Source organism: Synchiropus splendidus, chromosome 2 (genome assembly GCF_027744825.2).
Source record: "Synchiropus splendidus isolate RoL2022-P1 chromosome 2, RoL_Sspl_1.0, whole genome shotgun sequence".
In the NCBI taxonomy this organism is placed as follows: domain Eukaryota; kingdom Metazoa; phylum Chordata; class Actinopteri; order Syngnathiformes; family Callionymidae; genus Synchiropus; species Synchiropus splendidus.
The window spans coordinates 7,993,077-8,017,071 of NC_071335.1; the positions used below are offsets into that span (position 1 = coordinate 7,993,077).

At 43.6% G+C, this 23,995-nt stretch overlaps 1 protein-coding gene across 14 annotated transcripts in view; it reads left to right on the plus strand.

Moving 5' to 3' along the window:
- LOC128754971 (teneurin-3-like) overlaps positions 1-23,995 on the plus strand; it is a 160,128-nt gene that overhangs the window by 90,764 nt on the left and 45,369 nt on the right. For 10 of the 14 annotated variants that reach the window (XR_008413993.1, XR_008413994.1, XM_053858002.1 and 7 more), the window contains 3 exons: positions 6,424-6,609; positions 9,711-9,737; positions 18,229-18,375. Coding sequence is in view for 12 of the 14 variants with exons in the window: in XM_053858002.1 (XP_053713977.1) it covers positions 6,424-6,609; positions 9,711-9,737; positions 18,229-18,375 (360 nt within the window). In the remaining 2 variants the exon portion in view is untranslated. The remainder of the gene's footprint in view (positions 1-6,423; positions 6,610-9,710; positions 9,738-18,228; positions 18,376-23,995) is intronic. The other 4 variants (XM_053858004.1, XM_053858005.1, XM_053858014.1 and 1 more) reach the window with 1 other exon arrangement.

Sequence of the window (23,995 nt, forward strand, 5' to 3'; positions counted from 1 at the left end):
CAGACCATTGCAAATTTTTGTTCCAATTCTCAGTGCAAGGACAGAAATTACAAATGCGAATTGAGAGATAGTCGACTACTCGTATCATACGTATAGTAAATCACAACTTTTTGCACCAGCAGGCAGTGACTCTTATCGAACCATAATCAGCTTGAAATATATAGGTTATCTGCTAAAAACAAAGACAACTGAGATAATGCACATGCATACGTCGTAAGTTAACCACAGCATAGTCATATTCAGAGTTTTGGGTTTGGGGAGTGTTGGATTCTATCTGGAACTAGTGAGCATGTCTTTGGGAGGAACCTGGAGTACAAGTAACATCCGACTTACGACCTGCTCGACTTACGATCACGGCCAGCAGATGCCAGCAGATGCTTATTTATTTATTTTATTTTTTTATTAAATGTCTCCCTGTGCCAATGATATAGATGCAAACACCAACCAGAAAGGTCCGGAGCTGGATTCAAACCCTGTACCTTCTTAAATTGCTCCACTGTGCCGCCCAAGTTTTCAGCTTCTAGGAGCATTTTCTTAATTGAGCCAATAACTATGCACCATGTATAGTAGCATTATGAATACTAGGCACTACCAAGAAAACAAACTATCAATTAAAAAAACACATTGTCAAAACCAGTCTTTTGAATTAAAATTTGTTTTGCTCCTTCTCTGTCCAGCCTTGCCATCAATCTACCTTTCAATGATGCATTGCAAACTGAGCCACATTCTGGATTTTTGGACATTTTTCTCACTGTCTAGCCTGCTGATAATTCAAGCGTGATTAAAACTCATTTGCAACATTTAATTTCAGTGTTGTAAAAAAATTTAAATAAAATAAAATAAATTAAAAAAAAACAAACAAACAAAATTAGTCATCGAACCAAATCACACAAGACATGCAACTACCATGGTTGAGGAAGAGAAATTAAAATATCAGACACTTCTTCCCCAGAAGCTCAAAAATTACAGCTGGGAAAGAACCTCCGCTCAGTGCACCAACCTAACACCAGAACTATACGAAATAATTTAACAACGACTCACTGAGTTGTAACGTAAGAACAACAATACAAATAGGGATAACAAATCCACCTGAATCAAGACATACAGGGGAAATGAGCTTCAATTTGGTCTGGTGTAATATCAAATCACCCTGTATTGACGACTAAGGCAGCCTTTGGAGTTGCGTGTTGACGCATACACATAGGTGTTTTGACGTTTCCTTCAGTGTAATGTTCCACGCATGTGGGTCGTGCGTTGCATGGGGTCACACGGAGTATCACGCTTGGGGAAGCAAAAAAAAAGTTTCACTTCCATACAATGGGGAGACATACTGAAGCTCTCTTCACAGAATCAGACTGGATGTTAGTTGGGATTTATCACCCCTTAACTGGCTCTCCTCCTTAGTGACACCATGCGGCCGATTGATGGGCTTTACATTACAATGTGACACGTTATTAAATGTAGAATGAATGGAGCAGCATCCTATAGCTTACCCTAACCCCACCCTTTCTTCACGCAGCAGTCGTGCCGCCAAAGTGTCAACATGCAATGCTGAAGGCTGCCTTTTTCGTCAGTATAGAACTTGAAAGGCAACTTTCCAAAAGGCAGTTTATGAGACCATGGGAGTGAGGATCTATTGGTAATGCAGTAAGTTTTAGTTCATAAACCGCTAAGTTAGGCAGAGAAGGGATGATTGATATCAATATTCTGGTGTCAAGTGACTGTTATTTACTACAGTGGGACTGGTGGTGGCGCATGCGAGTGCAGCGGCTCTTGGCTCTCCATTGTTTTTACTGCTTTTAAGCTGTACGTTTTCCCTCACATTATACTCGTTTGGAACTAATGGACATTGGATTACAACACCAACTGACCATCTCCACCAACTTTCACCAGTGGGATCTCCGTGGGTTGTTGTCGGATATGGCAGGCGCTGCAACGCCGGAAGGAGCGTAAACAAAAGCGGGGCTGCCAATCCGGGTTAATGGCTAGGCTAAAGAAGCAGCCACTCAGACCATCGCTGCAGAGCCTCTACCTTTCCAACGCAAGATCCCTGACTCACAAGACACACGATTTGGAGCTACAACTGGCGGGTAATCGCTACGTCTGGGACTGTTGCGTATTATTATTCACAGAAACTTGGCTCCATGCCAAGATTCCCGACGCTACGTTGCACCCTCCCAGCCGCATGCTATATCGCTTAGACAGAAACATTTACTCCGGTAAGAGCAGAGGAGGAGGTCCCATCATTCCGGTCCCAAAAAAAGCCCTCCACAACCAGCCTCAATGACTATCGATCTGTAGCACTTACCCCCATCATTACCAAGTGCTTCGAGAGACTGGTTCTGCACCACATCAAAGACTGACTCCCCCCATCCTGGACCCGCGCCAGTTTGCATACCGTTCAAACAGATCCACAGAGGACGCCTTAGCCACCACCCTCCACACAGAACTCAGCCACCTGGAGCATCCGAACACCTACGGCAGGCTGCTCTTCATCGACTACAGCTCTGCATTCAACACCATAATCCCAGACATCTTGGTCTCCAAGCTGTTCAATCTGGGGATCCCACCTCCAACCTGCGCCTGGAAAGGACTTCCTCACGAACTGGCCCCAGCGTGTAAAACTTGGTCTCCACCTCTCATCCACCCGCACTCTCAGCATCGGCTCTCCTCAAGGTTGTATGCTGAGCCCACTCCTCTACTCCCTGTACACATCCGGCTGCAGCCCCGCCCACCCTGAGAACACCATCGTCAAGTTTGCTGATGACACAGTGACAGCAGGTCTGATAGCAGGGTAGAGTGAGGCAGCCTACTGGAGTGAGGTCCTTCGTCTGGAAGAGTTGTGCTCAGTGAACAAGCTGACACTGAACACTGCCAAAACCAAGGATTCCATAAAACACAGAATGAGATGTTATTCTTGTGCGAGCACATGCAATTGGTGAAGTTGTCGCAGACTGGAGGATGGTATGCTTGAAGAAGGGATAAAATGTATGGGTATGTATCATCAGTAGTGTTCCTCCGGGTCATAGGGTGTTTTGGCCTTTAACACTATACGCCCTGTCCAGAGGCGGCCAGCTGCAGGATGATCAGTCCCGAGCTTGCATCCCGAGACCAATTATGAGCCGCTTTGGCTGACCGCATACCTGTCATACTACTTGGGGACCCAACTTAGGTCATTCCTCTTCAGCCAGAGCTACTGGCTACTTCTTTCAGCTACCTTTGCGGCCCCTGACTCCGAGGGCCCTCAGAAGTTTCATGACTGATGTTCCCACAAAGCCTCTACACCCAATTTCTACTGGGCGGATTTCCGCATCCCAGCCACGGTGCCTAGCTTCTGTGGCTAGCTCAGAATACCGCAGGTGCTTCCACTCATATGCCTCCTCCATGGAGTTTTCCCAGGGTACCTTGAGCTCAACTATGTATACCCTTTTTTAAGGAAGGGGACCAGAGCACTAGGTCAGGCCTCAATGTGGTAATGGCTATCTCTGGGGGGAACACCATCTGTTTGCCGACATCTGCCAGCATCTTCCAGTCCCGTGCTGGCCATAGCTGGCTTCTCTCTGATGGTGTAGAGTTGCTCCTGCAAGCTCTGGCCCCTTCACGGACAAAAGCAGTTCTCCATGCATTAGTTGTTGACACAGGTAGGTCATTGATGCTGGATCGTTTCCTCTCCAGTGTAGAAGCAAGACTTGGTTGTGCCGCCAAGTGTGCCGTCCTTGGGTGAGGCTGGTTCTACATCCTGTGAGTATGTGACGGAAGGAGGCTGGCTTGGTGCACAAGGAGCACGCAGGATCTTCACCAAACCACTGGTGAAGATTGGTAGGTGTTGAAAGGACATCGTATGTGGCTTTGATGGCGAAGCTCAGGCTTCTCGCATCCATGGCCCATACGTCCCTCCAGCTCAACTTCCTCTTTTCGAATCCTTCCCACTGTGTCCACAGGCCCTGTTTACCAAGGGTGACTGCCTTGGCCCATCTTGCCACCTCCTCCTGACGCCGCATTTCCTCCACCACAATCTTTCTCCTTGCTGGTGCAGTGGCACTTCTACAGGGTGGACGGTTAGCTGTTAGGCCAACACCTCCTCTTCCTTGCTGAACATTCCCCACAATGTCAGCATGTGTTACAGCTGCTGTTGCTTCCTCCACTGCTCTTGCTGGTGTCCACTTGCATCCTGTGGCCAAGGTTGGTGCATTCTCCCTAACCACCAAATCTTTAGATACGTTCAAGGTCATCTGCAGACGTCTTTTGGCACACTTGAACTCTTCCGTAAGGCTGGTAAAGGGCAGCTTGAGGACACTGTCTCCATAAAGACCTATGGTGGTAAGGCAGCGTGGAACTCCATGCCACTTCTTGATATAGACAGTGACCCTTCTTTCCAGCTTCTCTACTCTTGAGATCGGCACCTCATAGACTGCCAAGGGCCACAATACCCGGGGTAGTAGACCAAACTGGAAGCACAAGGACTTTAACTTCCCAGGTAGTTGGGTATGGTCAATTGCCAGTGGGCCTGTGTTGATGTCGTTGCACAGTTGCTTCACTTGATCTTTATACTTCAGGGTTGCGTCATAGCGGCTTCTGAGGCTTTTGACTCATTGCTCAGAAACAGTTAGGATTGAATCGTCTCCGATGAAGAAACACAGGTCTGCAAGCACTCCTTTCACTACTGAAATGCTGCACGACTTAGATGGCTTAATCTTCATACGGGCCCAGTTGATGTTCTCCTCCAGTTTTCTGAGCAACCTCCTGGTGCATGGGATGGTATTAGGCAAGGTGGTGATGTCATCCATGAAGGCTCTGAGGGGAGGGAGGCGCGGTCCAGAGCCAAGTCTTTGTCCTCCTACGACCCATATTGAGGCCGGAATTATGACCTCCATTGCCATGGTGAACACCAAGGGAGATACAGTACACCCAGTTCAGAGTTCAGAGTTGTTGGCGTCTCTCTTTGGCAGATGTTCTTTGTGTACATATTGTGTACTTATTATTGTAGGGTTGTGGGACCTACTACAAGCCTGATCGACCTAAAAACATAAAACCATAAAGCTCTTGTTACCAAATGTAAATGAATCGAGAAATACTGTCAAAAGATCAAAAGTCACGAATAAGCTTAAAAAGGAAAAAACTCAAATTGACTTTCTGCAAGAAGCTCACATCTCTCAGACATGAGAAACTCAAAAGATCTGGTTAAAAGAAATGAAAGCATACAAATGAATAGCCAAGAACATATGTCAGCTAGGTTGCTGAAAAAAAAGGAAGAAACTTAAATTAAGTTATTGATGCAGTCATATGATAACATTATTACCAAAGCAGAATCTGCATTATACGTATATCTAATGGAATTTAAAAATGAAACTACATTCTGTGTTAAAGACATGCTCCAAAGAACTAGGTGAAGGGATTGCCGATTAAATGAAGAAAACTCTGCAAACTACCACTCAATCTGACGGATGGAGGGAATCTTCATGGAAGAATCAAATACAGTACTTTATTACACTCCAGATTAAATGTAAACAATTGAATCAAAATCAAGAGATGTTGAAGAAAATGTTAACAGCTTGATCCTGATCATGTTGAATTTCTCCCCTGGGGGGCAAATGAATGACATCTACCTTAATCTACACATATGTTTTGGAATAATCCTGAAATTCATTAACTTTGTAAAAATGTTCATATAGTAGTATGCAAACTGTTGGGATACAAAATGCCCTTTTCTGGGAGTGTGCAACAATAAACAACAATAAACATCAACAAAATGTCACAAATAATATTAAAATCGATATGCCTTGATATTGATATAATTACCAGAGGATCGTGATAAAATTTGAAACATGGACTATGTGCCGTGTACACGTCATGAGGAACCCTGCAAACACTTAATGAGGAGACATAAATTAGACAGCTTTGTTTGACTCACTGTACGGCATTTAATATCACCTCACAGTCTACCACGTAATGCAAGAGAATAAATCAGTCAAATGTGTGTCAATACAAGACGAAAATACAATAACTAATGCAATCATGATGGTGTTACCACTATACAAGTGCTCTGATTGAAATGGGGATGGAGAAGGTTTGTCAGGACTTGTGTAATACACCAAAGTGATAGGGATGGAGGCCAATTTAAATAGTTGACATGAACTTGCATCACGCTTTCAAAAATCACACACTTGAAAATGCAGAGGTGAAATCTCTGATTTTCCAATTTGGCCCCTTGGGTCGCATATATGGAGAGTCATTTGTAATCTCCTCTCTATTGTTATCAAGAAGAGTGTTTCTTATATATTCCAATTAGCGATGAGTGCACGTTGTTAACATCTGGTGATATGAGTGAACTTGTGTTCTCTATCATATTCTATTGACATTCAGTTTGTTTCAACAACAGAGAATGCGACAGATTGTGTTTTTTTTCTCCTTATCCCATATCAGAAGTGTGTGAAGTTGACTGCGGTAGCCATGGCTTATGCCATGGAGGCATTTGCCATTGTGAGGAGGGCTGGATGGGAAGGGAGTGTGACCAGAAGGCCTGCCAACCTCTCTGCAGCAAAAACGGAGCGTGTAAGGAAGGAAAGTGTGAATGTAACCAGGGATGGACAGGAGAGCACTGCAACATTGGTGAGCAGAACTTTCACGTAACCAATCCCTCTTTTTCCAGGTGTGATATGTCAAAGACATGAATGAGTTTCAGTTGTGGAGTATTATGTATGAAAATCTGAGGAACATACGATGCTTCACTGAGTGTTACATTGCATTGGTGCGAATTGCTGGATTTAATCCAGTTGAGTTGTATTTAAATGAAAGTCACTGTATTTAAGATGCACTACGTTAATCTCTTCCAAACCAAGCTTTTTGTGATTTTTCCATAGCAATGAACTTGAAGAAGAAAAAAGAATGTCCTTGTTTATAGACAATTATTATTAACAATGCTGGCATCAATATTAATGCTACTATTACTAAATATGTCAGATTCACATGCTATATGAAGCTGGAGACAGTATTGTACACAAGTATTGTGTCTGCATTCCTTTTCATATTCTAAGAATGTCATGTTGCATCATTGAAAAATGATGCCGGCCGTGTCCCTGAATCTGGCTAGTTGTGAAAAGGAGATAATTGATTTTTTAATCTATAGATGTTTATGAGAACCAGCTTTATTCCAACCAACTAGGATAGTGCTTTGGTACATCGTGCAGTAGTGAACAGAAAAAAAAAGAAATATAATAAAATAATAGAAATAAGTAATAAATAAATAAACCACAAACAACAAGGATTGATCACAAATCCATCAGACTGACGGCTGAGGGAAGTGGGACGAACAGTCAAAGACCAGGGTGAGCGGGGTCGGCTTTGAGCTGCACATCTCTGGGTCTTGGTGACATACAGGTCCTGAAGAGGTGGCAGTCTGCAACCGATCTGCTTCTCAGCAGAACGCACAATGCGCTGTAGTTTGCCCTTGTCCATGGAGGTGGCGCTGCTGGACCACACCATGATGGAGAAGGTGAGGATAGACTCGATAATAGCTGTGTAGAACTCAGCATCTTAAATGTCATTGTTTGTTAAAAAACTCTTCTTTTTGGAAGTCGGCTCCTATGACTCTTCACTGGGCCTTTTCCCCTTCGCAAAGAAATGGCTGTTTCCTACTCATTTTGTGAGCTTGTGGGTTACATTTTGGCTTTCAAGTGACCAAGGCTTAACTGAAAGAATCCGGTACCGGTCCTCAAACCCATGGCTGGAGGTGCAGCAGTTGGTGTACAGGGATAAGAGCCATTGCGCTGACTTTCTGACCAGTTTCTGACCAGCATGTGCGGCAGCAGACGACTGTCTCCGACACTCTGACCCTCAACATCGGGTCTCCTCAGGGCTGTGTTCTCTCTCCATAGCTCTCCTCCCTGTATACCAACTGCTGCACCTCCAGACACCAGTCTGTGAAGCTGATCAAGTTTGCGGATGACACCACCATCATCAGGCTCATCTCAGATGGAGATGAGTCGGCTTACAGGAGGGAGGTGGATCGGCTGGTGTCCTGGTGCAGCCACAACAACCTGGAGCTAAACGCCCAGAAGACAGTGGAGATGATCATGGACTTCAGGAGGATCACCTCTCATGTTGTCTGGTTCAGCCATTCCCGTTGTGGACTCTGGACTTCTGCTTCGTGGGAACCACCATCACCAAGGACCTCAAATGGGAGCTGACCATCAGGTCCCTCATCAGGAAGGCACAGCACAGAATGTTCTTCTTGCGGCAGCTAAGGAAACTACGTCTGCCTACGAAGTTGTTGGTGGAGTTCAGCACAACCATCATCGAGTCCATCCTCACCTCCTCTATCTGCATCTGCTACAGCAGCGCCACCTCCAGGAACAAGGACAGACTGCAGTGCATTGTGCATTCTGCTGAGAAGGTGATCGGTTGCAGACTGCCACCTCTTCATGACCTGTATGTCTCCAGGACCCAGACACGTGCAGGTCGGATCAGAGCCGACTCTTCTTACGCTGGTCATGGACTGTTTGTTCTCTCTTCACCTCCCATCACAGGAACAGCTTCATCCCTTTGGCCGTGAGATTAATGAAATTGTGATCTGTCCTTGTTTTATTTTATTTTATTTTATTTTATTTTATTTTATTTTATTTTTGACTGCACTTTCCAAAGCACTTTCCCAGTTGACAATAAATCTGATTCTGAGAGAGTGCACAGCCCTGAGGTGACCCAATGATGAGAGTCCGTGTGTCCAAGACAGCACACACTGGCTACGGCAGGTCGGGAAATCCGTAACCCACATGCACAGGGAGTCAGGCACGTTCATCTGACAGAGCTTGTCTTCAAGCAGAGCTTGTGTTGTGTTGTGTTGTGTCAAGCAGGAGGCTGAACTCTCTAAACCACATCTTCTACGTTGCTCAGCAGCAGACGGTGTTTTAAAACTGCATTGAATGGCCTGATGCGCTACATGCCTCTGCATGTTCCGTCTAGTCAGGCAGCTATTATGCATTTTGTTATTAAATGGGAGAGTAAATGTTGAAGTTACTTATTCTAAGATTTTGTTCAACTTTCATGATATATTCTTGTAATGTATAATAATAATGTTCCCTACTAAATGTTTTACCTTGATTAGAGGACTTTCTGTCAGTAGACTGCCTGCTGTCTGCTGCTCTAACTGCTGTCTGCTGAAAAGAAGGAGGCGGGCCAGTGGCAGCACACTGTGTTGCTTTCCATATGAAGTCACAAGTTAAGATCACTGCGATATTTTTGTGGGGGTAGGACAAAAATCGGCCCGTCTCCAATTCTGGGGGGTCACGTACCACCCATCACCTAATATTCCTTTAACAGCTGTCCGTATCAGTCGGCGACTTCCTGACAGTGGCAGTAAGGAAGAGAGACACGCAATCAGTCATATGTAAACAGCAACTGACTTCGAGGGCAAGTCTGTGAAGAGAGCTTCTGAGAGATCTAGAAGAAAGATCACATGATTGGTATCAGAAGTGTCACTTAGATCTAAAAGCATCGGTAAGCTTTCACAGATGTCTGATGAGGTCACAGAAGTGGCTTACTAGTTACTTTCTGTTATATATGCTGATCTAAAACAAGACTAGAATTTTTCAAGAACCTAGCTGTTCTATGTTTAACCCACTTAAAGTTTTTATGCATCTTTTGTCACAAAAATGAAAAAAATGGCCATTGATGGTTCTTGTTTTTCTTTCTATCCCCTTTTTTCTTTCTAAAAGCACACAATCTGGATGTTAAAGTGAAAGGTATTGTACTAATTTCTGTTTCCATGGCCATAGGTGTCTGTCTTGTTCTCATTATCCTTGCTTGAAGTGTTTCAACAACTTTTTTGTTTGTCCACGAAAATGATTTCATACGTTGTTTTCGTTTGTTTGTTTTCAAAAACAATTATACTTGTTGACTCAAATTAACATGAACCAATGAGCAAAATATGCAAAAGTTTAGACTTTTTTCTCTGTAATTTTTTATTTGCTGGGAAAATGACTAAATGTGTACATGCAGAGCATGTATTTATTGCTACAGAATTTGGAGCAATTACTAAACAAAAAAATAAAGCATTTTCCTACCAGTTTACATTAAATGCTGGTATCAATTAGTTCCAATTGATCAACAGCTTCTTGCACTAGTCGCCATGCAATGTGATGCTGGTCATGTAGAGTGTACATCAGTTTGAAGAATTTCTTGTCTCTATTCTGTTGCTCTACTTGTCTGGTAGTACTTCTATTTCACAACACCAGTGTGGTCTTCATAAACAGAAAAATATTAACTTATTATTACATGTTGTACGCATGGCTGCCACTCCTCTTGTCTTCCCTTTCTTTGTACCCTCCTCATGGTTTTCATTTCATTCAACGTTGGTTTGTGCAATTGACATTCCCCTCCTTATTTTCCTTCCGTTCTTCCTTGTGCCCTCTCCTTTTCTAAGGATATAAAGGTAATTCATGCAAAGTTGTAGTAAGTCCAACATGTAAAAATGTTTTTATTCACTTGTTTGCATGACTGCATGAACGCATGTGTGCGCGTGGGTGGATGTGTCACTGTGTTAGAGGAGCAGGGGTCTCAAACTGATCCACAAAGGGGTTACAGTGGGTACAGAGTTTTGTTCCAACAAACACACACAGTTAAGGGGCTGTTGAAACAAACGGCACCGGACTCATGATCAACTGATTACAGTCTTTGGACACCTGATTGGTGTGAAGTTTACTGGTTGGAATAAAAACCTGCACTCACTGCTGCCATGCAGTAGGGAATGAAGGCCAAAATGCATTAAGGGACCAAAGTTTGAGCGTACTGAAAAATGGAAAAAAATCTAAAGCACTCAGCCCACTCATTTGTATCCACATTGTGAGTACATCCATACATTTCATGTCAGATATTCAGAGTGTAATGAGCTCACACAGTAATGCTACAAAGTTCCTCCACATGAGACATATGAATACTGTGAAGCCCTACTGCGAGAATAAATGGATAAGAAAACATTCAACATGTTGGTCAGTCCACATTTATTCTCCTTAGTGACACTAAAGGTGATTTATAATATAATTTGATACTGGGACATGCACAGAAAGACCTGTAGTAGTGCTTGAGTGCTAGCACTTTTTCCCTGCATGAGAAAAAGCTTAGTTCTATGAATATGTCCACAGCCCTCTAACGGCCTTCATGTTAGTTAATCCACATCTAGGCACTGTCCTTGGCCTGAGAATTCGAATGATTGGCTCACCACCCAGATAGGCACCGCCCACCACCTATAACATCTTTGTCTTCCGCTGCTCAGCCCCTTTTGGAACTCAGCCACAGAAAGCACACCTGCTGGGCAGCCAGTTAGAGGGCTTTGCACATAACTTATACGTATGCTTTTGCAGCATGTGTAGCAGCACCCGGCAGCGCACATCTGTGATCACACCCAGAGCTTCCGGGTGTGCAACACAAAAATGCCATCAGGTGTGCACTGATACGCCTCATCGGAAGCACACGGTGCAGGTGCAGATCAATGCACTCAAGGCGGGAGGGAGCCGCCAGAGGGAGATTTATTGTCTGACTGTAAATGACATGGCGCTGGTAGAAGTGGCCGTTGATGGGATACACTGCTTGGATTGGAAGTGGTCGTTCAGCTGCATAGACAGCATCTTCGCCTCCAGCTTCTCCAGCATCTCCAGGACCTTGGCTCTTAACATGGTGTTGTCTGTGACCTGGAACAATGCAGTCTGAAAAGTATCATTCTCCGGGCAACCTCTAAACCCAGACTCGTCCACCAGATTGCCAGATGGAAAAGCGTGATTCATCACTTCAGAGAAGACGTCTCCACTGCTCTATAGTAAAGCTCTATAGTGCAGTGGTGGCGTGCTTTACACCACGTGCGCTTTGTATTGCACTTGGTGATATATGGCTTGGATGCAGCTGCTTGGCCATGGAAACCCATTCCATAAATCTTTCTGTGTACTGTGCTTGGGCTAAACAGAAGGCCGTATGAAGTTTGGAGCTCTGCAGCAATTGACTGTGCAGAAAATCGGCAACCTCTTTGCACGATGTGCCCTGACCCCTGTCCGTCAGTTTACATGGCCGACCACTTTGTGGCTGAGTTGCTGTTGTTGACTGTGGAATATTTAGGGGTTAGGAAATACCATGACTGGATTTGTTGCACAGGTGGCATCCTATGACAGTTCCACACTGGAATTCACGGAGCTCCTGAGAGCGGCCCATTGTTTCACAAATGTTTCTCAAAACAGTCTGCAGGCCTAGGTGCTTGATGACATTACACCAAACGTGGAGTGAGGAAACACGGGCAGGGAAAAAGCTGAAAACAGAAAACAGGTGATTAATAACAAACCTGACTAAGGGGGACAACAGAAGACGCACTCAGAGGTTACTCACAACGCATAAATAACAAAAAGCGCTCTTTCTCCAGCTTTGAAGTTGGTCCTTCTGTCTGACCACACCTCTGCAGCAGTACCTTGTCTTGCAATGAATCTCCGCAAAGCCATCAGGTAAGCATCAGCATCCAGGCTATTAAGGAGATCCAGGTGCACAGCTCTGGTGGTCATATATTTAAATATGAGCCCCCAGTGTTTCTCAAGGTGGGTAGGGACTGCAGTTCGGCCTCCCAGCTCAACCAGGCCTGTAGGAGCTCAGGAGGTTGGTTGGGATCATCCCAGCTGCGCTGCTTGTCCCACAGCTGCCGAATAATGAGCTTGGCTCGAGTAGAGAAGGGCAGCAGGAGACCTAAAGGGTCATATTGAGAGGCAAGGACTCGATAGATGTTCCTCAAGGTGGGGATCTCATAGGTCACTGGCCGGTGTTTGTAACTCAGGGTGTCTCCAGTTCCAACTGAGGCCAAGTGTTGACTTAAGGGGGTTTGACTTGTCCTGTGCAAGCCACAGGTCGAGGCTCTCTGAACCTGGCTTCACGAGGTAGGTGACTCAGAACATCTGGATTGTTGCAGGCCCAACTTCCTCTGCAGACGATCAACAGGATGGGCCGGCTGAGACAGCTAGCTGTGAATGCTCCTTCAATGGTGTATCTGTTCTCAGGGTTGGTAGCTGGGGAGACGCTGAAAGACACTGTATGGCCATGGCGCACCCGGATATCCTGACGTACTGTCTGCAGTAGGAGATCTTCAGGAAGGCCCTTCATACCAAGGAACTTAGCTGCCGCAGGGAGAAGCATAGTTCTCTCTGACCCATCACCTAGAATGGCAAACATGTCCAGAGTTTGCTTCCATACTGTACGAGCAATGGCACAACTTTCAATAGGACTCTGTTCCCGGTTCAATTTCGGTCAAGGTAGAGGGCATCTGAGGTAGAACTAGTTAGGCAGGCTTCTTCTCTAACTGCAGTATTCGTGCTCCCACTTGTTGCGCTTGTATTTATTTCGTGAAGGGCCAATAGGTGTTTCTTCTGGCAGATGTTACAGGCTTTCTTCAGTGCGCAATGTGCTGCTTGATGGTTCCGAGCACATCGACAGCACCGATTATTAGCCTGGATCCATTCTTTCAGTTGATCTTTGGGAAGCTGGGCGACATCACTGCATTGACTGAAGCAATGCTCTGTGCTCTCACAGTAAGCCCAGTAGGCTGTTGTCTTAGTTCGGTTCTTTACTGATCTCTCTTTACCTGGCTATATGGGGGGGCCCTGGCAGCTCTTCAGCGCCATGCAGGATTGTAGTTGTTTGTTTCTTGGGGCTCTCACTCTTAGCATAGCTTCTATCTCGACTTCCTCTTCCCCCGAGTTGATTATCGAATTCTTGACACCATGACTCATAACGGAGCCACTCTGACAGCTCATACAATGTTTGGGCAGCTCCTGGTTGCACTGGTGTCTACGAATGTTCTGGAGGTAGTTTGCTCTGCAATTGAGCAACATGAGAGCCACAGTTCAGTTCAATTTCACCTTCAGGTCCCAGGGTCTGGAACAGGCCGACATGCCTAACTTCAGGGGCCTTTAATACGCTCGCTATTTTTCTTAGAGCCAGGTGATGAGGTTGGCCAAACTTGTCATGTAGGGCCATCATTGTGTGAGTGTAGGAGGTTGGCTAGTTCAAATAAGCATCAGCTATGAGTTTGGCTTCATCAAACATTACATGATCAACCAGTACTTGGTACTTAGAGTTCAGTAGCATCGACTGGCAGATGGTTATCCAAATCTATGCGAAGCCTCGCAAACTCACTTGGGTCATGGTGCAGGAACTTTGGGATGGTCCGCTGTGGGCCTCTATATAACTGCTCAAGCACATGACGACCCGCGTTGGGTGCCGTTGCATAGACTGTTGGAAGCTGATAGGCTGGTATAGACGTGGGGCGTGTTCGTTCGTTCGTTTGGGTAGGAGGGAGTAGGCTGTGGCTGTGAGGAAGTTGGTTGTCTTCAGGGAAAGGATCCAGAACCAGCGGAGAGATCCAGTTGGCCGGGTTTCAGCAGCGATGGAGGGGAGGAGGGTAGGCAGCAGAGTTGTCAGCATAGTAGACTGAACCAGCAGGTCGTCGATGATCAATCTGAAGGTTGTGAATGCCGTCGTAGAGGTCGGTCTCAGCAGAAGGCCAGGGTGGAGGATCAGGCCAGTTCTCTTCCTCATCTTCATCTGTAGCTCTATAGGATTGACAACTCCCGAAGACAGGTCTTGGCTCCCCCAGCTTGGCTTAGCAGCTTGACCAATGTCGGCTTTCAGTGAAGAGGCCACCTGGAGGAGCTCTTTAATCTCGCACCATATCTCGTCCAGTGCTCTCACGCCAGACTGAAAAACTTGTTGTGTATGCATTAGCATTCTCCTCTTGGATGGCTCTCAGCTCGGAGTAATAGGGCTCATGACTTGAGTAGGAAAGTGAAGGTTTATCAGGACAGTACCAGTCTCTTCCCTGAAGATGAGCTGGGGTTCGTCGAGGGGTCTCTGGTTGAGCAACATGCCCTGAAAGTCCACTGTAGGGAGCAGGGTTTGAATAGCAGGGCATTGTATACGATGAATCTTCTCTCATAAGTGATAAGTGATAATGTTAATCCCATATGTCCACTGTGAGGGAGGCCTGCATACTCCACTTCAAAGTCTAGAAGTCTGGCAAGAGGACGTGTTCATCACCGAGGTCTGACGACAGGGTGGATCTCTCCATCTGAATCCATCTTGGACGCTGTATCCGACTTGAAGGACCAATAAACAGGCATGGTTGCATTGATTTCAATTAGGTGCTACAGCAGTTCAAGACAGTGTATCGGTCAGGATACAGGAGGAGGTTGAAGAGATGAGGAGAAGGTCCTGATTCAATGTTATTTATTCGCAGCACTCAGCAAAGCATCAATATTAGTCTGTAATAAAGTAAGAAATCACAACTCACGTCAGGTTAATAACACTAGTTAACAAGGATGCAGACATTTCTAAATCCACACACAAACAAAAGTAACACAGATTTATAAACGGTATAATGTCGACACCTAGCGACCGACATGGGACTACACAATACTGGGACTCGGTGACGGACATTTTGGACACACATAAACTACGACCAAACGTGCATCCACACAACATCATGCTTAATATAAGGACGACTCAACTTACTTCCGCTCAGTTACTTAAATGCATGAGTGTTGCTGAACCACGACGCAACGTGAACAGTGACCGAACACTAACTCCACACACAAGGAAAAAGGAACGATGGGAAAGGAACATAACGTAAAATGCAAATAAGCAGCGGGCTCTAAGAGTGACAGATTCATTATTATGCACCTTTTATACAACTGCAAAGTGCCAGCGTAAATGAATCAACAACATAAAAAGAAGACAATAGACAAAAAATAGATGATCTGGATCAGTCTGCTCTGCCCTTTCTTGAATTTTTCATTTAGTCCAGTTTATTATCCAGGTAAACACGCGGGTTCTTGTATAATGAAACCCACACAATACCAAGGATGTCCACAGGTGCAGGTGGAGAGTATTGGAGCCTGCATAGGTGTTGCTTTTTTCTGGAACCAGCCTGCAGTTATCTCCCTGTACTGGCAGGTGTTATGTATTGTGGGCGAAGTGTGTGATGTCGAGCATGAAGAGGAAAGGAGCCCCCGGTTCCCATACTGGTGATGTACTCCAAAGTCCAATTTGTGAGGTGGGTGTCCACACTAGCATAACTGAGCTTTCTGATGTCAGAAATGGAGCAGATCCATCAAGAAGCTCACCAGTAGATGCAGGTGGGCATGATGAGTCTGTCCAGGATCTTCATCAGATGAGATGTCACAGCTACCGGCCTGTAGTGGTTCTTCATGAGCAGGGTCTTTGGCCCCAGAACCCGACACAATGTCTGTCACAGCTGAGGGATGATGCCCAGCCTCAAGATCAGGTTGAACATGTGCTGGACAATTCCGCACGGGTGCTCTGCACATAATTTGAGAAGCCAGGAAGTGATGTTGTCTTGACCCGTAGCTTTCCTTGCCTTGATTATCGAGAGCTGGGACCTGGCAGAGAGTTAATGAGATGAGAGCAAATATCGCAGTAGTACAGACTCAAAACTCAAGGTGAATACATCAAACAACCGTCATCCGTTTGTAGTAGTCACATATTTCGGATCCATACAGACTCACAGATCTGGATTAAATGGTTTTAAATCTCATCTTAATCTTTGTCAGCTCCAAAACAGCACAAATGGTGAAGCACACTGCAGCTAAGCAGTTTGACATCATGAGTGACTCTCCTCATAGACAGATGCATGACTCGATGCAATGAAACAAAATCTTAAATCAATCAATATAAAATCAAATAAAAAAATAAATCAATATAAAACAGTGTTGTTCTGATTTGTATGATGCTCTCTGTGCCTCTACTTTGTACATCTCTCTTTACACTAAAAGTATACATTTGGAAGATATGTAACATACAACAGTCATTGTGTTTGCCTGTTTGGTCATTCTTTAAATTTTTTGTTTTAATAATTACTTTTAACAACTCAAAGCTGTTCAAGAAGCAACTTGTTCAAGCAGCTGTAGGTAGGATGAGAAAATGTGCTTTTGGCGACACTATAGGTGAATGAGTGTAATTGCAAGATGTTATCAAGCTGGGTCTCCTGTCCCGCCCCCCATTCCACGTTTGTTTATGAGGAAAGACAGTGGCGAAACAGTGAAAAATGTAATCATAGATGGCAATATACACAACACTGCCCAGCTTATACTTGCAAAGGCAACTCTAGAAGTATCTATCGTTCAACATCAGAGATGGAACTCTGTCATGCAGGACCCAGATTATAAAACTTAATTTCGACAGCACGTTTCAGAATGAAACAAAGGGGGGAGTTTGAACCTTTACTGTTTAGGTGACAACAACCGCTATCTTTTAGCAATTTTATATGTGACACAGTCGAATATATAGCTGAAATATATACCTTTTGTTTTAAACTGTGTTTCGCAATTTCCTCTCATGGCCCCTCCCTTTAAAACAAGGGCCACCTCCTTGCGTGAGAGCCAAAAAATTTTCCTCATATAAAATGCATTTCCATGAGGCGTGCATATCTTTACTGGCTACAACTAAATGGAATCAATCACCGCTAGTCGGTGACATCATCCACTTTCATCACAGTGTCCATCAATGTCTTCCTTGACTCTCACAGGAATTGTGGAGAATATAACGCAAATATGTTGTACTTAGTCCTTTGCTGCTGTGATGAATCCGACCCATGGGCAGCAGGATATCTATCTAGTTGCCATGCGCAAAATCGGCGGTGCCACTGCCAATGTTATTTCTGCAGTGGTTACACAACATTGGGGTCAGACCAAAGTTTACCATTTTGGAGGCTGTTTTGTCAGTTTCATTGAGCCCTGATGTCAGTGCCGTGTTAACAAGTGCTGGGTCCGTTAAGAGAAGATGTTGGATTAAGCCAGAGTCAGGCCAAAAGATCTATCGCAGATGCAGTCATCAAAAGAGCCTCATCTGGCTCACTAGCCATTGGTTTCCGACAGCTGCCTTTAACCTATACATAGTAGTTGCATGTCTTAAAAAATAGCCCAAAACATTTCCAATTTTCAGTGCACGTAGGTGTGAGGTCATGATTTAGAGAGATGAACGCATGAAAACGTATCACATGCCATGTGTTGTAATCAAATACCAGTAGTCAAGGCCGTTACAGTTCAATTGAGTCTCATTATCAATGTATTAGAGCTAAATTAAAGTACAAAAATTTCAAAATCCATATTTCACCTATAATGTCAGCCTCCACCTTTGATGTCTCCTTCCCCTACACTGTGACGATTGTTTTTTTTTCTTTTTCCATTTGCATAGAGGGCTGCCCTGGTCTCTGCAACAATAATGGCCAATGTGCCCTGGAGTCAAATGGATGGCGCTGCATCTGTCAAGCAGGCTGGAGGGGAGTTGGGTGTCATGTACAGATGGAAACACTCTGTACAGATGGCAAGGACAATGAAGGAGGTATGTTTTGTGTGAGACTTTATTTGTGTGTGCATGTTTACCATATTTTCTGAACCAACCAAGGCCGGCTACTGCTTCTGAATTGTGGAATGCCTGGATTGCCGCAATTAAATAACAAAGAAGGGATTGGAAATCCAACCATAGAACCAATAGAATAGAGTGGAATTATATTTTGAAATATGGTCAAATTGACATAAATTTATTTGGCTGTAAAGAAATGAATACACACTGATATGTCAATATAAATAAGGAAATCCCTATGTCAGATTTATTTGCCACATTTGCATTTCCCGACTATTCTTTTACCAACTTGTTCTGTCCCTCTTCACTCCATGTCGATTCCCTCCTCCTCGTTTTGGGTGCATATTATACTTAGCCCTTTTGGAAGATGCGCTAAGCAATCATATTGACAGAGGGGTGGGAGCTCCTATCAGTTGAATGTGTGTGCGTCCTAGCAGATAGTGCCATTGGCAGATCACAATGACTTCTATTCCAGCTGACTTGCCCAACAAGTTGATTTATTCATGCGCTGAATATTTCACCAATTGCAGAATGGTTTGATTAGTTAGAGACCACAGTTATCTTACAAGATGTTTTTTTATGTTCAAATACCGGATTCGCAACCCAAATATGTGTTGTTTTCAGCTTTCAACTGACGCAGCTGAAAAAAGACACCGCTGTTTTCGAACTTATGTACTGCTTATGTTCTCTTATTGGGTACTATAGAAGTGAGTTCTCAGATGTCAGCATGTACTTGAGTTGTTGTACCAAACATCACACAGAGAGCACAAAAAGATAATTAAAAAAAACACAAAAAAGGACCACATTTGTGTACACGCATTTATTTAAATAATTGATTTGAGGGTGTATTGCATTTGATTGTTGCTATCATCATTGATATCATATTTGTATTTGTTAGCTTTACAATTATTCTTATGTTGTTCTATTTTTGTTGTTTGCTTTTTTTGTATTAAACTTTTATTAAATTTTCCTTTTTTACAACATTTACAAAACAATCATCAAAACCTTCAGGGAAAAGCTACACTTACTCCTGGCGGCTACTTTCAGTCCCCGAGAGAACATTAATGTATAAAAATAAAACAATAAAAAAGGACTTGAAAACACTTATTTTCTATTTGGGGTGTCTATTACTAAGCAACAGTGACATTATTTTAAGGCATTTCTCAAAACAAAACAAAAGAAAAACACTAATTGACTTTTTCATGCTTCACCCATTTGGACCAAAAGCAGTGGAATTTCCCACTTTTCTCCATTTTCAACATGCGTCTAACAACCGCCCTCTGCTCCTCGAGCTCTTTGTTCAGACATTTTTTTGTCACTGCCTTTTCTCTTGCCATAAGTAATACTTTAATGAGGTATTTGTCCTTTCTGGCAATATTAGTGGGTATATTGCATCAATATACTAAGCTAAAATTGCTTTCATGGTTAAAATCCAACACAGGATTAAGTTCTTCTCAATTATCTTGCCAGTAGACCTTTGTAGAAGACATTCTCAATATATGTGGAAATGGTTGACTGATTGATGATTGCTTTGTCAACATTTTCCAGACTCGGTTCTGTCACTAAGAATATATGTTCTTCCATGAGTTATAAAAATATGTATCATGTTTTTCTAAGCAAATTCCTTCTAAGCAAATTCTGGCATGAGCTGGAGCTGGTGCAGTGATACATGGAAATATTTTGCCGATCTTCTTCATTTAAGAGATACAGTATATTTGCTTCTGTCTCCAATTTAGATTCAATGTTAAGAGTGGAGTGGTCGCTGGATGACTGTATCTGTGAATATAACCTTGAAATTAATTTCCCCTCAGTTTTATATGTGATTGTACTGTATACGTAAATATTTTAATAAAATGATTTTTCTTTTAGTTGAATGTTCTGACTAAAATGATCCCTCTCCATTTCCGTGGTTGCTGAATTTAATATTCAAGTGAACTCGAAGGACAAATAGCTGACCCTTCTCATAAGTGAACATTAATAGCATGTCAACAGTGAGTAGCAATGGCTCTTTATCTGTGAACTTCCTCACCGGCAGACTGATTCCATCTACTTTACCACCATTCACAGGGTTAGCGCCCCACAAACAGGACAGATTTAAGGTCCACTGTGTGAGGCTTTCTCCCATCTAGTGTTGAGTGCATATATTGCAATGGACTCTTGTACGTACATCACTCGAATCTTGGATGATCAAACCATTTGTAGAGCTGCAAGGATGGGAGAGGAAAAGAGAACAGATTTAAAGTAGCTGAAGGCTTCTTGCATAAAGGGCACTAAATATTATTTGAGTCACGGGGTTCTTGTCCAGACTCCAAAAAAAAAAAAAAAATTATCCTGTAGTCTAAAGAAACTCAGTCTTCTCCCAGAAGTGCAGTGATCTCAGTGACTATTTACAAAGTGTGGAAAAAATGCAACAAAGAGGCTATTTACAAAATGTACAGGGAAAACTAGATGGAGTTCCACAAAAACAGCTTTCCAAAAGCAGTCACTCGTTCGACGCGTCTCACTGGCTGCGGTGAGTATCATGTGTTTGGGTGTGAGTCTAGTATGTATGAGCAGATGGAAGTCGGACAATGCTTCAGTTTCATGTAAAAACGTTAATAGTTCATTATACGTTTTTACATGATGAATCGACCCAGAAACATTCTGTTAACACTTCCGGTTGGTAGCAGTCCTTAAAGTAGTCATATGTAGATGAGCAAGATCAGTTGATCAGTTAACAAACTTGACAGCTAAAACACAGAACGAGAGCTGTGACTGAATCAGCAAACTGTTTGTTCAACGAGAAAGTCTCGGTTTATTTTATTCAGAGCTATGACTCAGAATAAACTAAACAAATCATACCATTGTGTTGCTGTGCCGTCCCCTTGTTGTTTCACCTGTCCATGTCATGGTTGCAGTATCTTAGTACCGAGCTGGAAATGTCCTCCAAAGAACACCTTTGAGTCCTCATCTGTTTGTCTGCATCCAAATCTGGCTCAGCAAGCAAGCCGTTACTCAAAGGATGCTACCTTCTACCAACCCGGAAGTGTTCATGGAGTGTTTCCGAGTCCATTTCTTTCATTTTTATGTAATGCTGGGCTATCACGTTATTACATAATACTTAACTATCACATAATCACGTAATTTATATGAGAGTGTCATGAAATAACGTGATACCTGATTTATTTTACTTAATTTTTTTAAATGGCAGCTCTACCCTGCCATACTTAAAGCTTTGAGTGCCGAAGTTGCAATGGACCGCATTGTAGCATTTAAGTTAGACCAGCTCCAAATTTGACGCCTGATGTAATTACTCCGTTACTCAAGCAGATGGCAGACACCTGCAACTTCAATCAAAGCAGCAGAGTAAATAGAAACAAAATTATTATTCATATTATTATTATTTCTTTTATTTGTTAGAAATTATAGCAAAACAATAAATCCAAATCTAACCAAAGGGATGCATAAATCACCATTTCTGATGACTAAGGGAAGGGTCACTCTTAAGGTCAGAACCTGTGTTTTGGGTATATTTAGGTAATAGCAAGACAATTTTCCAAACCTTTTAATTTATATATTGTATATTAATAAATGGCACGGTATAAGCCTTGTCTGGTTCCTCTCCTTAGACAAAAATAATCTGAATGGTCCCCATTTATCTCTACTCTTGCTCTTGTACTACTGTAAATAGTTTTGATGATGCTAATGATTTACATAAATCTTCTATTTCGCTTTGTCCTCCGGAGGAGGGGCGCGGGGGAAAGGTGGGGCGCACCCAGGACAAATTGCCAGTTCATCACACGGCAGCACGCATGCAGACCAACAAATAACCATTCACTGACACATTGACACCTACAGTATGGGCAACTGAAAGTGCTGAATTAACTTGAATCCCAACGTGAGCACGAATGGAGTGGGAGTCATCTTGAAGGAAGAGTTTGCCAGGAATGTTCTAGAAGTGAACCGAGTATCAGACAGAGTGATCGTTCTCAAGTTAGAAATTGAAGGGGTCATCTTCAATGTTGTTAGTGCTTATGCCCCACAGGTGGTGAGAGAGTGCTCATTGGGGCAGACTTCAATGTACACGTTGCAGGTGCAGGAAACAGAGATGACGAGGAAGTGGAGAAAGTTTGGTATCCAAGATCGGAACACTGAAGGTCAGGTGGTTGTAGACTTTGCAAAAACTATGGAAATGGATGTGGTCAATACTTTCTTCCGGAAGAGAGACGAGCATAGGTTGACTTACAGAAGTGGAGGTAGGAGCACATAGGTGGATTACATCTTTTATAGACGATGTCACTTGAAGGAGATTAGTGATTGTATAGTACTAGTGGGTGAGAGTGTGGCCAGACAGCATAGGATGGTGGTGAGGAAGGTGAAGAGGGCAAAGGCGGAGCAAAAGACAAAAGATTGGAAGCTGAAAGTGGAAGAGTCTTGTGTTGCCTTCAGGGAGGGATTGAAGGTGGCTTTAGTGGCCAAGAAGGACTTCCAGATGACTGGACAACTAGGAATGAGGTGATCAGGGAGACAGGTAGAAGAGTTCTTGCAGTGTCATCTAGAAGAAAAGTGGATAAGGGGACTTGGTGGTGGAATGAAGAAGGAGTGTGTACAAAGGAAGAGGTTAGCTAAGAAAAAATGGTATGTTGAGAGAACAGAAAAGAGTAGACAGGAATACAGGGAGGTCCCACAAAAGTGACTGATAACAGAAGTGTGTTGCTGAGATGGAAAGAATACTTTGACGAGCTCATGAATGAGAAAAAAAGGGAGAAACAAAGAGTAGAAGCAGTGACCATCGTAGGTCAGGACGTGGCAAAGATTAGTAAGGCTGAAGTGAGAAGGGCATTGAAGAGGATGAAGTGTGGAAAGGCAGTGGGCACTGATGATATACCTGTGGAGGTGTGGAAGTGTTAAGGAGAGGTGGCAGTAGACTTTTTGACTTGAACATTTAAGGTCTTTAAGAGTGAGATGATCCCCTCTTCAAGAACGAGTGGGTTGCATCAAGGCTCAGCTCTGAACCCCTTCTTGTTTGCCATGATGATACTCAGGCTCAACTGTCCAGGGCAATGGAGAGTGCGAGAAAGAGGTCAAGAAGTGGTTGCAGGCAGGGTGGAATAATTGGAATAAAGTGTCAGGTGTGATGTCTGACTAAAGGTTGTCAGCAAGGATGAAAGGGAAAGTGCACAAAACGGTGATCAGGCCAGCAATGTTTTATGATTTGGAAACAGCAGAGATGAAGATGCTGAGGTTCTCTCTAGGAGTGACTAGGATGGATAGGATCAAGAAGCAGTATATCAGAGGGACAGCACATGTCAGGTGTGGAGGAGACAAAGTCAGAGAGGCTAGATGGAGATTGTTTGGACATGTACAGAGAAGTGGTAGCCAGTACATTGGTAGGAAGATGTTGAGGTTGGAACTGTCAGGCAGAAGGTTGAGAGGAAGGCCAAAGAGGAGATTTATGGATGTGTTGAAAGAGGACATGAGGTTTGTGGGTTTGAGGGAAGAGGAAGCAGAGGAGTGAGTGGAAGATGATCCATTGTGGCGACCCCTGAAGGGAGACGCCGAAAGGAAAAGAAGAAGAAGAACATGATATCCACAACACTGTCAAGCTTATACTTGCAAA